Source organism: Schistocerca nitens, chromosome 4, assembly GCF_023898315.1.
Source record: "Schistocerca nitens isolate TAMUIC-IGC-003100 chromosome 4, iqSchNite1.1, whole genome shotgun sequence".
Classification (NCBI taxonomy): Eukaryota; Metazoa; Arthropoda; class Insecta; order Orthoptera; family Acrididae; genus Schistocerca; species Schistocerca nitens.
The window spans coordinates 320,978,782-320,993,333 of NC_064617.1; the positions used below are offsets into that span (position 1 = coordinate 320,978,782).

At 42.6% G+C, this 14,552-nt stretch overlaps 1 protein-coding gene across 1 annotated transcript in view; it reads left to right on the forward strand.

Annotated features, from left to right (window-relative positions):
- The window catches only part of LOC126252279 (F-box/LRR-repeat protein 16), a 432,643-nt gene that overhangs the window by 31,588 nt on the left and 386,503 nt on the right, over nt 1-14,552 (forward strand). The window contains exon 2 of the mRNA XM_049953152.1: nt 6,970-7,261. Coding sequence (XP_049809109.1) covers nt 6,970-7,261 — 292 coding nt within the window. The remainder of the gene's footprint in view (nt 1-6,969; nt 7,262-14,552) is intronic.

Genomic DNA, 14,552 nt, shown 5'->3' on the forward strand with positions numbered 1-14,552 from the left:
CGGCAAATTACATTTCCTCGATGTGCTTGTTTTTAGAAACGAAATTGGTAGTTTGGGCCACTCAGTATACCGCAAACCCACGCACACGGACCGTTATTTGCGCCGGAATTCGAACCACTACCCACAACAGAAGCGGTGTGTTATCAAGGCGTTAGCGGACAGAGCTAGAAATATTTGTGAACCTGAGTTGCTCGACGCTGAGATGGAACATCTCCACGATGCACTAATGATGAACGGATATTCGTCCGCCGAAATAAAACGTGCGTTGAGGCAGCCACGCAGAAATCATACTGACGTACAGGCTACTGCGAAATCTAAGGTTTTCCTGCCGTTTGTTAAAAATGTAACGGAAAGAATAGGGAGGATCTTGACAAAGCGGAATATTACTGTAATTTACAAGCCCACCAGGAAGATACAGGAATACCTTAAGCCTGCCAAGGACGCTCGAAAACCATTGGAAAAAGATGGAGTGTATAGGATCCCATGCAGCTGTGGAGATGTTTATGTGGGTACCACTAAAAGAACTGTTTCTAAGCGTTTCGAAGAGCACAAGGGAAATTTTAGAAGAGGAGAAACGGAACGATAAGCTGTTGCGGAGCATGCTTTCCAGCCAGGGAACCACAAAATTCGTTTCCAGGAGACGCATGTACTAGCGGCCACAAGCGGATATTACGAAAGTCTCTACAGGGAGGCAATCGAAATCGCTTAACACCCAAATAATTTCAACCGAAAGGAGGAGGGCGTGAAATTAAACGGTATATGGATGCCGGTGTTAAAGGAGACGTGTACCACCCGTCCACTACTGGGTGATGGCAACGGCGATCGACGGCGACGGACAGCGGCCAATTGCACTGACGTTTTCAAAACACGTGACGTCACGCCGCGGCGTGGGAGCGCGCGGACACGGAATTTAGCGGCAGTCAGTAGCGAGCCAGTGGGTGTGTTGGACCTTCCATCGAGCTACGGACCCCCCTTGAAGATGTCTCCCGCAGTCGGAGACGAAACGTTGGGAATCGACACAGAATTCATCAACCGACCACGGCATAACAGCCCGGATAATTATAATGGACATGATATTTCCGGCCGTGAAAGTCTACATTTTAGTACTAATCCTTCCTCCTATTCATACATTTGCACCATGTCACTTTCGCAGGATGCCAACGTTTCGTAATTAGTAGGATACTCTTTGCTAAACTGCGAAAGCGACGTTCTACAAATGTGTAAATAGAAATAAGGGCGTCCGAATTTCTTGGTCTATCGTTTAGCTTCGGTGCCTCGAGATCGCGAGATCCCGATTTCGAGTCCCGGTTGGCGTTGCTGCCTGTGAATCACGGGGTTCTGATTGCGATTCCGGCCGGGTAGGGGATTTTCTCCGCCCGGGGATTAGGTGTTTGTGTTTTCCTCATCATTTCATCATTATCTGGGAGTATGGCGGGACTGGGCAGAGTAACGATTGCGAATTTGTACGGTCGCTGGTAATCTCATCCTTTGATTGTCCCACAAACCAAATATCATCATCATCATCATCATCGAGTCCCGGCCGGGTAGGAGACTTTCTTCGGTCAGAGAGTGCGTGTCTGTAATGTCCTTATCATTTCATCTCATCTCACCTCCATGCAAGTCGCCGAAGTGGGGTCAAAAGACTTGCACCAGGCGGCCGAATGATCCCAGACTGGGTCTCCCACCAAATAACGTCATAGAATCATTTCATTTACGCACAATTCACAAAGAAAGCAATTTCTACATCTTCTTTTAACATATACATGATAGAGAATATCATAGTTATCAGTTTTTAGGACAATAATCATCTAGATATCGAGAATAGCTCATATCTTGTCGGTTTGGTTAGCCGCTGATGAGTTGGCCGAAAAGCCAAGTTCTCATACTCCTAAGCAGCATGTTACATCACTGTTGTTCAATATTCAGTTCCTGTAATGTCTTTAATTCTGTAGTATGTCCATCCTTTATGGTTTTACCATTGTGTGATTTGATGAGTGTTTGTACTGTAACCGACGTATGTCTATTTCGACGTGTTAGACTACAAAGTAATTTGAAAATGGCTTCATAGCCGAAACTCCACACTGAAAGGAAGAAAGGAAACTAAAGGGGTATTTTAGTTCAGCCATTGCGGTGGAATATTATCATTCCGACAAAATAAAGGAGTGTCCGATTTTGCTACATGTAGATCATTAGAGTAGAAAACAGAGGAGCGGAATTAAATACTCCATCAGGCCGTCCTCGTTTACATTTCCTGTGTTTCTGTAAATCACTTACTGTGAAAGCTGCGGTAGTTACTTAAAAAGGGAGAATTCTTATTTTATACATCTCCGTTGCGAACTACCTTAGCTCCGATGGGATGTTACACCTTCATCTTCTTCCTAACTCGTTTTTTATTAGTTATTTACGTTAGCATCAGTCAAATATTCACCGTTCTTTGCGACTTTACGTATAGCTTCTGAGTACGTTTTGGTCGGCTTTTAAAGAGGCGGCCTGTTCCGCAAAACAAGCTAGAAACAGTTTGTGCCTGCAAATCACCTTTCGTCCATACCGCTGGTGAGAAATACGAGCCGGCCTCGGTGGCCGTGCGGTTCTAGGCGCTCAGTCCGGAACCGCGTGACTGCTACGGTCGCAGGTTCGAATCCTGCCTCGGGCATGGATGTGTGAGATGTCCTTAGGTTAGTTAGGTTTAAGTAGTTCTAAGTTCTAGGGGACTGATGGCCACAGATGTTAAGTCCCATAGTGCTCAGAGCCATTTGAACCATTTGACTGATGACCACAGATATTACGTCCCATAGTGCTCAGAGCCACATAAGGAGTAATTATACGAAGGAATGAGATGCAACGGCCTTGGTATCCAATGATTGCGAGCGGTACATCAGATCCACTGATCAGGGAATATTAGAGTAACATAATGTGTTAACCTAACGCTTAAAACGCACTGGGCGTTCCGTCATACTGGAAGAATATGCCCTGCCCTGCAGCCGACGGAAACCCATTAACAGCACAAGATATTTTTTCAGATAGTCTCTTTAATGGAAAAATGCAATTTGATAACAAAACAGGCAGAATATAACGTTTGTTAGTCGCTTTTCGTCAGATATTTGAGTTGAAACGATGGTGAAAATGATCTTCGATGCGTTATTGGGATGTCCGTTGCGCTGTCGATGTGAATTACGGCTATCGATATTGCCGTCACTCGTGAAAGTAATTCAATCAGAGCACAGCGTGGATGGAATTAGTCAGTGGTTACCAATTAACCAATCGCAGAATTCCAGTTGTTTATCTTCCTCACATGGGTGAGGATATTTCAGCATTGACAACGAGAAGAACTAGAGTCTATAAGATTATCTCTAACAAACGTGTATAGAGAATTTGAGAGCTTATTTTTTTTATTCGTTACATAATTAGTTACTCAGCGCTAGTCTGCAGGCCGATTCGCCGAACGGTTCCAGGCGCTTCAGTCTGGAACCGCGCGACCGCTACAGTCGCAGGTTCGAATCCTGCCTCGAGCATGGATGTGTGTGATGTCCTTAGTGTTAGTTAGGTTCAAGTAGTTGTAAGTTATATGGGACTGATGACCTCAGATGTTGAGTCCCATAGCGCTCAGAGCCATTTGAACCATTTTGTTTCCTATTCTTGCATTTAAATCTCCTAATATTAGCAAGTAATCAATTTTATTATAATTGTTTACTTGTTTTTCGGTTCTCCATGAAGTCTGTAGAATCTTCGCGCTTTCCTTCTTCGGGTGCATATACTCCTATGATGCATAAACGTCCTGCATCAATTCTAAATCTAGCAATTTATACACTCATAAAAATCTTTATGTTCCATTTTTCATCTATAGGAATACCTACTTGACTCATGGTTCGATTCTACAATAAATTACTGCGTAATTATTTAAATCTTTTGTTACTCTCTTTGTTCCTGTTAATACAGCAATATTTTTATCTCTTTGTTTCAAGTTTTCTATAAGCTCCATTTTCTCTGTTTTAAAACCTCCTCTTATTTCAGACACCTATACAAAAAATTTCTTTAACACCAACAGCTTTTCCTTTATCATGGCCTCTTTGAGAACTATCCGGCTTTCTCCTTAGAGACTTATGAGTTATGTGTTGTGGTTGTTTTATATGGATGGGTAGCTAGCCCATCGCACGACCTCCACCCTGGAGACCAGCTTTTAAATCAGAGTACCTTCTCCTAGGTAAATTGCTGACCAGTGCTTTAGAGATGCACCTCGCATTTTGATCTGTTTTCTGTCAGCGTTGTCTCCCCGACGGAAGGTTGTTGCGTCGCGTTGTCTAGTTCACTCCCTGCCCTTATCTTTTGGGGCACCACTCGTCTGGCTGCTTTGTCGAGACCAGTCCACTGCTAGTAGCTACGGCTCTCGACTTCATCGGAGCAGGAAACCCCTTCCGCTTGACTCTGAAGGTACCTTCGATAAGACAATGTCTCTCGAGAGAGGTTTTTATTATCAGCAGTAGAAATCATTAAAGAATAAATGTATTGGGAAATCATTGTAAGAAGTATAAAATCTTTAAAAAGTCTACTGCAAGATGTACCGTTATCTACGAGGGTCGTTCAATAAGTACTGCAACACATTTCTTTTCTAAAAGCAGGTTGATATTATTCGGGAATCCAATGCACCATATTATTTCCCACTCTTTAGCTTACAATACGCTATTGTTCAATATAATCTCCGTTGAATGCGACGGCCTTACGCTAGCTTATCGGGAGGGCATGTATGCCCGCATGGTACCATTCTATGAGCCGACGTCGGAGCCAACGTCTTGTTGCATCAGCAACCTTCCCGTGAGCCATGTGCTGTTTCCTGCTGAGTGCGTCCTCCATTGGGCTAAATAGACGGTGGGGCGCCACTCCATGAATCGCTGTTTTGTTTCTGGTTTAGAAGTGGTCAAGCTATTTTTCATCGCCTGCGACGATGTTCGCCAAAAAATTGTCACGATTTGTCTCGTATCTAGCAAGCAATTCCACACAGATCGTCCTTCGTTGCTCTTTATCGTCTTCTGTAGCGCGGCAAGGAACCAAGCGGGCAGACACCTCTGAGTGTCGCAACTGGAGGGCGAGTGTGCACGATCAACAGAGACATACAGTTGTGCAGAGAGGTGTTCGTTTGTGATCCGTCGATCACCTCGAATGAGAGTGTCCACACGCTACAGCACTGCAGGAGTCACTGGAGCGTGCGGCCGGTCGGCACGTGGGAGATTGGACAGGATTGCGCGACCTTGTTGCGATGATGACAGACGCCTCACCCAACGACCCGCCGAGTTTTTGTTCACTTTCAGGTCTCCATAGATATTCTGCAAGTGCCTATGAATATCTGCGATGCTACTGTTTTCCGCTAAAAGAAACTCAGTGACAGCCCTCTGCTTGTAGAGCACCTCACTTGTAGACGCCATTTTAACGGCTACGTATAGCAACACCACCAATCGGAATTCCGTGAAATTAAGGGGGCTGAAGCCGGAGTATTCTCCGATGCCCTACAAAAATTCCACGTTCTTTTAAACGAAAATGGTCGAGAAAAAATGTAGTACATTACTTGCTCAACGCCCCTCGCACATTACACAATATTCTTACTGCTCCCTTCTGTTGAATAAACAGTTTATTGACTTTAGTTGACCGGCGTTGCCTGGTGAAATGATGTTGTGATCGCTAGTGTAAGGAGGAGAAAAGCATACCGTTACGTTTTCGACTTTGAAAAAGGTCGGATTGTTGCCTATCGGGATTTCGGTTTATCGTATCGCGAAATTGCTGCTCGCGTTGGTCGAGATCCAATCACTGTTAGCAAAGTATGGAATCGGTGGGTTCAGGAGGGTAATACGGAATGCCGTGCTGGATCCGAACGGCCTCGTATCGTTAGCAGTCGAGATGACAGGCATCTTATCCGCATGGCTGTAACGGATCGTCCAGCCACGTCTCGATCCCTGAATCAACAGATGGGGACGTTTGCAAGACAACAACCATCTGCACGAACAGTTCGACGACGTTTGCAGCAGCATGGACTATCCGCTCGGAGACCGCGGCTGCGGTTACGCTTGACGCTGCAACACAGACAGTAGCGCCTGCGATGGTGTACTCAACGACGAACCTGGGTGCACGAATGGCAAAACGTCATTTTTTCGGATGAATCCAGGTTCTGTTTACAGCATCATTATGGTCGCATCCGTGTTTGGCGACATCACGGTGAACGCACATTGGAAGCGTGTTTTCGTCATACTGGCGTATCACCCGGCGTGATGATATGGGGCGCCACTGGTTACACGCATCGGTCACCTCTTGTTCGCATTGACGGCACTTTGAACAGTGGACGTTACATTTCAGATGTGTTACGACCCGTGGCTCTACCCTTCATTCGATCCCTGCGAAACCCTACATTTCAGCAGGATAATGCGCGACCGCATGTTGCAGGTCCTGTACGGGCCTTTCTGGATACAGAAAATGTTCGACTGTTGCCCTGGCCAGCACATTCTTTAGAGCTCTCACCAATTGAAAACGTCTGGTCAATGGTGGCCGAGCAACTGGCTCGTCACAATACGCCAGTCACTACTCTTGATGAACTGTGGTATCGCGTTGAAGCTGTATGGGCAGCTGTACCTGTACACGCCATCCAAGCTCTGTTTGACTCAATGCCCAGGCGTATCAAGTCCGTTATTACGGCCAGAGGTGGTTGTTCAGGGTACTGATTTCTCAGGATCTATGCACCCAAATTGCGTGAAAATGTAATCACATGTCAGTTCTAGTATAATATATTTGTCCAATGAATACCCGTTTATCATCAGCGTTTCTTCTTGGTGTTGCAATTTTATTGGCCAGTAGTGTATGTAAAATATGCCGTCTTGTCCTTATCTACCCAATAAACAACGTTTCGAAGAGCCTAATACGCTGATCTGAGCTTGTCGATAGGTCTGTCTGTGTGTTGAGCCTACATTGTGTTGCTTGTCTGCGGTGCAGGCGCTGTTCGAGCTGGAGCTGGCGGGCTGCAACGAGGTGACGGAAGCGGGCCTGTGGGCGTGCCTGACGCCGCGCATCGTCTCGCTGACCCTGTCCGACTGCATCAACGTGGCCGACGAGGCGGTGGGCGCCGTGGCGCAGCTGCTGCCCTCGCTGTACGAGTTCTCGCTGCAGGCCTACCACGTCACCGACGCCGCGCTCGGCTATTTCTCGCCCAAGCAGAGCGGCTCGCTCTCCATCCTGCGCCTGCACAGCTGCTGGGAGCTCACCAACCACGGCATCGTCAACATCGGTGAGTCCTCACTCCAATCCACTCCATACGCTGCTCCCTCGCCTGCCATCAAGACGCCATCTTCGCAGGCCTTGCAACGTGTCAATCTTTTGTAACGTTACCCGTCGATGTTTGGCAGTTTCTCTCGCTATCTACATATAGATACACAGTTAGCGAACCACTTACAGTGCTCGGTAGATCGTGCTTCGTCCCCTATATTGGCGATTTTTTTTCTACTCTATGATATCCAATACCGTATTTGGGAAGCTAACACCGCAGTAGTAATTCCTGTTGAAAACGAACCATCAGACACGTTCTCGTGAAGCCACTACATCAGTCTTACCATTTCGTAAAACGCATAGTTGTACAACTACCCGAAGTAAGTGTAGATTACAGTAGCTCTCCTGGTAGCGTTTCTCAGTTAACGTCATACGTGCACTACCTGTACGTTAGTTGTGTTGCATATGTATTGGGCGTCACCTCATAACGATCGCTTTCTCTAAGTATGCGATCAGTGACTTACTACATTCCCCTAAAAACCGGAAATGGTGAATCGTCTAGAAACTGTGTGAGGGTAATTAAAGGGCTGGATAACCTACAGAACGTTTTGTTTCTATGTAGCTATCTTCCTGTCTGTTACTTACAAATAAACAGTATTTATAGCAAAACTGCATATTTAATTAAAGTTTTTTCTTTTGTTGATTTATAAAATGAAATACAGGAATGTCATAGTAAAAATAAAGAAAAAATTAGGTTTATTATAAAACGATAGAAACGCAGTTGCTTCAACAAAAAAGTAAAATAAAAAAACTTCAAAGCAGAATATGTCATATATCGCTTCAATACTTCGTAGAACTTATATAAAACATGTTCCTTTTAGTAACAAACAACCTTCGAATTTGTCAGTAACAACAGGAAACTCTTGCCTTTGAACTTGACGAAGAGCGTTCTAACGTTCTATTGAGTACAAAATAACAACAATAATTAATTACACATACTTTTTTTGACGTATAACCTGTACTTGCATCAAAAGTAGTTGCTTTGGTTACATGAAAGCAGAAAAGTTACGCGATCAATTAATCTTTATTATTTATAAAATACAACTTGTATTCAATAAGGATGTAAAACACACAATGAACTAACACTGTATGACGTGCAACTCTAATTATGTACAAGAAACCAAACCAACAACAAAACAAAGAGAAAACGACGGCTCTCAGTCTCTCTCTTACACATTCATTAATTTCTCTTTCCTGCCAATGCTAACAGTACTACCCATAATCCTACCACTTACTACATAATTTATTAGTGTACCACAACGACTAAACCGTAGTCTCTGTATAAATTTAATGGTCTTTATCACAGCATAATGTAATAACAATCGATGTAATCAGGGGAAAATTCTTATGCCTAGGGAGATATCACGTTTTGCAGTTCCTCAAGGCTTAATCTTAGCTCCTTATTATTTCTAAAATACGTTAAACATCTTCTGTCTAATATACAATAAACAAAATTAGTTGTTCTTGCGGCTGTACTAGAATTGTAATCATTCCAAGCATACATACAGCAACAGAAGAAATGGTAAACAATGTTCTTATATGTATCGTTGACCAGTTTTCTGCACATGGCCTCACTCTCATTTGAAAATGACAGAAGATATGCAGTTCTATACATCTAGTTGCATTAGATGGTGTCCTTGTCGTTGAGAAATTAAACTGGAAAAATCGAATATCGGAAGTCCTAAAACAGCTTAGTTCAATCATATTTAGACTTAGAATAATAACAAATCTTGAGGAAAGATAGAATCAGTAAGTTGACGTTTTTTACATATTTGCATTCAATAATGTCATATGTAATAATATTCTGGGCAACTTATCTTTAAGAAATAATTTTGGCAAAGACGCGCTGTACGAATACTATTGGTGCTCTCCCACGATCATCTTATATATATTTGTTTAAGGTGTTAGGTATTCTGACTACCCTGCTTCACACTGTATTTATTCCCTCATGAAGTTTGTTGTTAATAATCCACTGCATACATAATTGCAAAACAAGATACAAAATTGGTATTCATTACACCACATTAAGGATGTCTTTAGCGTAAAAAGGGGTGAACAATACTGCAACCGGAAAGTTTGGTAGCTTATCCAGCGGTAAAATGTCTGATAGACAGCAAAGTAAAGTTTGAAACAAACTAATAGTGGAAAAAAACTCGTAGTATTCTCCTGCTGCTTAGGAAGTCCTTGGATATTGACAAGCTACGTTAGTAGTGATGTTTTTGTGCTTAACACGGCACCAGAGTTGCTAGTCCACCGAAACTGTTTATCATCTAGTTGTTATTGTATTACAGTATATTGCAATGAAGACAAGTGAAATTTATAACATAGTCTTGCCAACCACCATTCGGCTTTGCATCATGGATCTGTAGCCTGGATATACACGAAAATAGAAGAATGTATAGATTTAATTGGAGTACGGGCAAGTTAGCGTATAAATGATGTTCGCTGTCTACAGATCACTGTGTTTATTCTGCGCCACACCCTGTACACGTTTACGTGGAAGATTCAAAGTTCTATGACTACATTCCACAATATCGGATAAATAATGTTTTAATATCAGCTTTAAATAGTTACAATACTTCGAGACCTTATGCTAATTGCGATTAAGTTACATGTCAAACCATTTTGTGTTGTTCATCCTGATTACTACGCTCAACTGTCGCGGCAGTGTCAAAGAGATAGCGTCTCCAAAACCAGTACAGTCCTTGCGACCACAGGTTGAAGTTAGTTCTACACTCCTGGAAATTGAAATAAGAACACCGTGAATTCATTGTCCCAGGAAGGGGAAACTTTATTGACACATTCCTGGGGTCAGATACATCACATGATCACACTGACAGAACCACAGGCACATAGACACAGGCAACAGAGCATGCACAATGTCGGCACTAGTACAGTGTATATCCACCTTTCGCAGCAACGCAGGCTGCTATTCTCCCATGGAGACGATCGTAGAGATGCTGGATGTAGTCCTGTGGAACGGCTTGCCATGCCATTTCCACCTGGCGCCTCAGTTGGACCAGCGTTCATGCTGGACGTGCAGACCGCGTGAGACGACGCTTCATCCAGTCCCAAACATGCTCAATGGGGGACAGATCCGGAGATCTTGCTGGCCAGGGTAGTTGACTTACACCTTCTAGAGCACGTTGGGTGGCACGGGATACATGCGGACGTGCATTGTCCTGTTGGAACAGCAAGTTCCCTTGCCGGTCTAGGAATGGTAGAACGATGGGTTCGATGAGGAGCGTAAGATCTGTGCCCTTCAGGTGCAGTTGAAAAACGCACAGGAGGAGCTAGATAGGATGAGGAGGGAGAAGGGGGTTGGGGAATGGGAGCTGGCTGTTGGCAAGAGATCTGCTAGGAGAAGAAGATTTTCAGATAGTTTTACTATTGGTGTTTACAATAGATATGACCAACTATCAGAGTCTAGTGGAGAGGAATCTCTAGTAGCTGTAGATGTAGGAAGTATGCAGCAGACCTCAGTAGTTACTGTGCCTAGAACAGTTGCAAAGTCGAAGAGGAAGAAGAAGGTTCTGCTGTTAGGTAGTTCACATGGCAGAGGTGTAGGCCAGCAGTTGCAGGAAGCGCTGGGAAGTGAGTACCAGGTCACCAGCATTGTGAAGCCTAATGCAGGGTTGGCTCAGGTGACTGTTAACATAGGGGGGTTATGTAGGGATTTTACTAAAGAGGATCAGGTAGTGATTGTGGGTGGGGCTGGTAATAGTATTGATAGGGATGGGGAGTATAACATAGATGGTGACCTGGAAAAGATAGCCACTCAGACTGGCAACACGAATGTGCATTTCGTGGAACTGTTTCAGCGTCACGATCGGCCTCATCTTAATACAGCCGTCAGGCGTAATAACATGAGACTTGGGGGTGCGCTGATGACAGAAAGCATGGGTCACATTTCAGTGGTGTCGGTGGAGTCTATCAGCAGGACGGGTTTCACTAGACACGGCCTGCACCTCAACAGGTATGGGAAGGGGAGGTTGGCAAAGCTTATAGGTGACAGCATAGGTGGGGTTGGTGGGATCACTCATGGGAAAATTCCTGCAGTAGTGTGTGTTAGAGCTGCACCTTTTTTAGATTGAAGTCAGCTGATAGGTATTCCTGCTTAAGGGAAGTCTCTCTAACAAGGGAATCACTTTTGACAAAGCTTAGGTATCCGAGTAATGAGGGAATTAGTATATTTCATCAAAATATACAAGGTATTAGGGATAAAGTTAGTGAACTGCTTATAGATGTTGACTCTGAAATTATTGGTATATCTGAACACTTCTTAAATAAGGAGATAATTCAGAGGCTTCCTTTACCAGGATACAGGTTGGCTGGCTGCTTTTCGAGGAGCTCTTTGCGGTGTGGGGGAGTAGCCATGTATGTGAAAAACGGCATCGCATTTGAGTCAATTGATGTTTCAAAGTACTGCACTGAAAAGGTGTTTGAATGTTGTGCAGGTGTGGTTAAATTTAACGGAGTTAAACTTGTAACTGTTGTTATTTATAGATCCCCAGACTCCGATTTCACAGCATTTTTGCTAAAGCTAGAGGAGGTTCTTGGTTCACATTATAGGAAATACAAAATGTTAGTTATATGTGGTGACTTCAATATTAATTGTATAAGTGATTGTGCAAGGAAGAGGATGCTGGTAGACCTCTTTAATTCATATAATCTTATTCAAACCGTATTCTTTCCAACGAGAGTGCAAGGGAACAGTAGAACAACCATAGACAACATTTTTGTTCATTCCTCATTACTAGAAGGGCATTCTGTTAGAAAAAAGGTGAATGGCCTTTCAGATCATGATGCGCAAATTTTAACTTTAAAAGATTTTTATGCTGCAACTCGTGTTAAATATAGTCATCAGCTGTTCAGGAAAGCTGATCCGGTTGCTGTAGAGACCTTTGTAAACCTTATAAAGGAACAAGAGTGGCAAGATGTTTATAGCGCTGAGACAGTAAACGATAAATATAATGCTTTTCTAAAGACCTTTCTCATGCTCTTTGAAAGTTGCTTTCCGTTACAACGTTTAAAACAGGGTACTAGCACAAACAGGCAGCCTGGGTGGCTGACTAGAGGGATAAGAATATCTTGTAGAACAAAGTGGCAATTATATCAAAACGTTAGAAACAGTCAAAATCTAAATGCAGCAGCCCATTACAAACAGTATTGTAAAGTGCTTAAAAATGTTATTAGGAAGGCAAAAAGTATGTGGTATGCAGATAGAATAGCTAAGTCTCAGGATAAAATTAAAACCATATGGTCAGTCGTAAAGGAAGTTGCTGGTCTGCAGAGACAGGTCGAGGATATAGAATCAGTGCGTAGTGGGAATGTCCGTGTTACTGATAAGTCGCATATATGTACAGTATTTAATAATCACTTTCTGAATATAGCAGGTGAACTAAATAGAAACCTAATTCTAACAGGGAATCATATAGCGCTCTTAGAAAAAAGTGTTCCGAGACTGTTACCTGAAATGCTCCTCCATGATACTGACAAGAGGGAGATTGAGTTAATAATTAAATCACTAAAGACCAAGAACTCTCATGGATATGACGGGGTATCTAGCAGAATATTGAAGTATTGTTCTATGTATGTTAGCCCAGTACTTAGCCATATCTGTAACTTTTCCTTTAGGAGTGGTCGGTTTCCTGATCGATTAAAATACTCGGTAGTGAAGCCACTTTATAAAAAGGGAGACATTGATAATGTTGACAATTATAGACCTATTTCTATGCCATCGGTGTTTGCTAAAGTTATCGAGAAGGTTGTATATACAAGGTTACTGGAGCATTTAAATTCACATAATTTGCTGTCAAATGTTCAGTTTGGTTTTAGAAATGGTTTAACAACTGAAAATGCTATATTCTCTTTTCTCTGTGAGGTTTTCGACGGATTAAATAAAAGGTTGCGAACGCTAGGTGTTTTCTTTGATTTAACGAAGGCTTTTGACTGTGTTGACCACAAAATATTACTGCAGAAGTTGGACCATTATGGAGTAAGGGGAGTAGCTTACAATTGGTTCGCCTCTTACTTTAAGAACAGAAAGCAGAGGGTAATTCTCCGCAATATTGAGAGTGGTAGTGATGTTCAGTCCCAATGGGGCACTGTTAAGTGGGGCGTTCCCCAAGGGTCGGTGCTGGGGCCACTGCTGTTTCTTATTTATATAAATGATATGCCTTCTAGTATTACAGGTGATTCAAAAATATTTCTGTTTGCTGATGACACCAGCTTGATAGTGAAGGATCTTGTGTGTAATATTGAAACAGTAACAAATAATTTAGTTCATGAAATAAGTTCGTGGCTTGTGGAAAATAATTTGATGCTAAATCACAGTAAGACTCAGTTTTTACAGTTTCTAACTCACAATTCAACAAGAACTGACATTTTAATCAGACAGAATGGGCATGTTATAAGCGAGACGGAACAGTTCAAGTTCCTAGGCGTACGGATAGATAGTAAGCTGTTGTGGAAAGCCCATGTTCAGGATCTTGTTCAGAAACTAAATGCTGCTTTATTTACCATTAGAACAGTATCTGAAATAAGTGACACTTCAACACGAAAAGTAGTCTACTTCGCATATTTTCATACGCTTATGTCGTATGGTATTATTTTTTGGGGTAATTCTTCTGATTCAAAAAGGGTATTTTTGGCTCAAAAACGGGCTGTTCGAGCTATATGTGGTGTAAGTTCGAGAACCTCTTGTCGACCCCTATTCAAAAATCTGGGAATTCTGACATTGCCCTCACAGTATATATTTTCTTTAATGTCGTTTGTTGTTAGCAATATTAGCCTATTCCCAAGAGTTAGCAGCTTTCACTCAGTTAATACTAGGCAGAAATCAAATCTGCATGTAGAATGCAGTTCCTTGACTCTTGTGCAGAAAGGAGTGCAGTATTCTGCTGCATCCATTTTCAATAAGCTACCACAAGAACTCAAAAATCTTAGCAGTAGCCCAAACTCTTTTAAGTCTAAACTGAAGAGTTTCCTCATGGCTCACTCCTTCTATTCTGTCGAGGAGCTCCTGGAAGAGCTAAAAAATTAAGCAAATTCCAGTGTTACATTGTTGATTGTCTTCATTTAAACTTATGACTTGTCACCTGAATATGTTTTTTTTTCTATATTTCATTTTATCTGTTTCTAATATCGTGTTATAATTTCATGTATTGACTCGTTCCATGACCATGGAGATTTCTCCTTAATTTGGTCCCACGGAACAATAAATAAATAAATAAATAAATAAATAAATGACG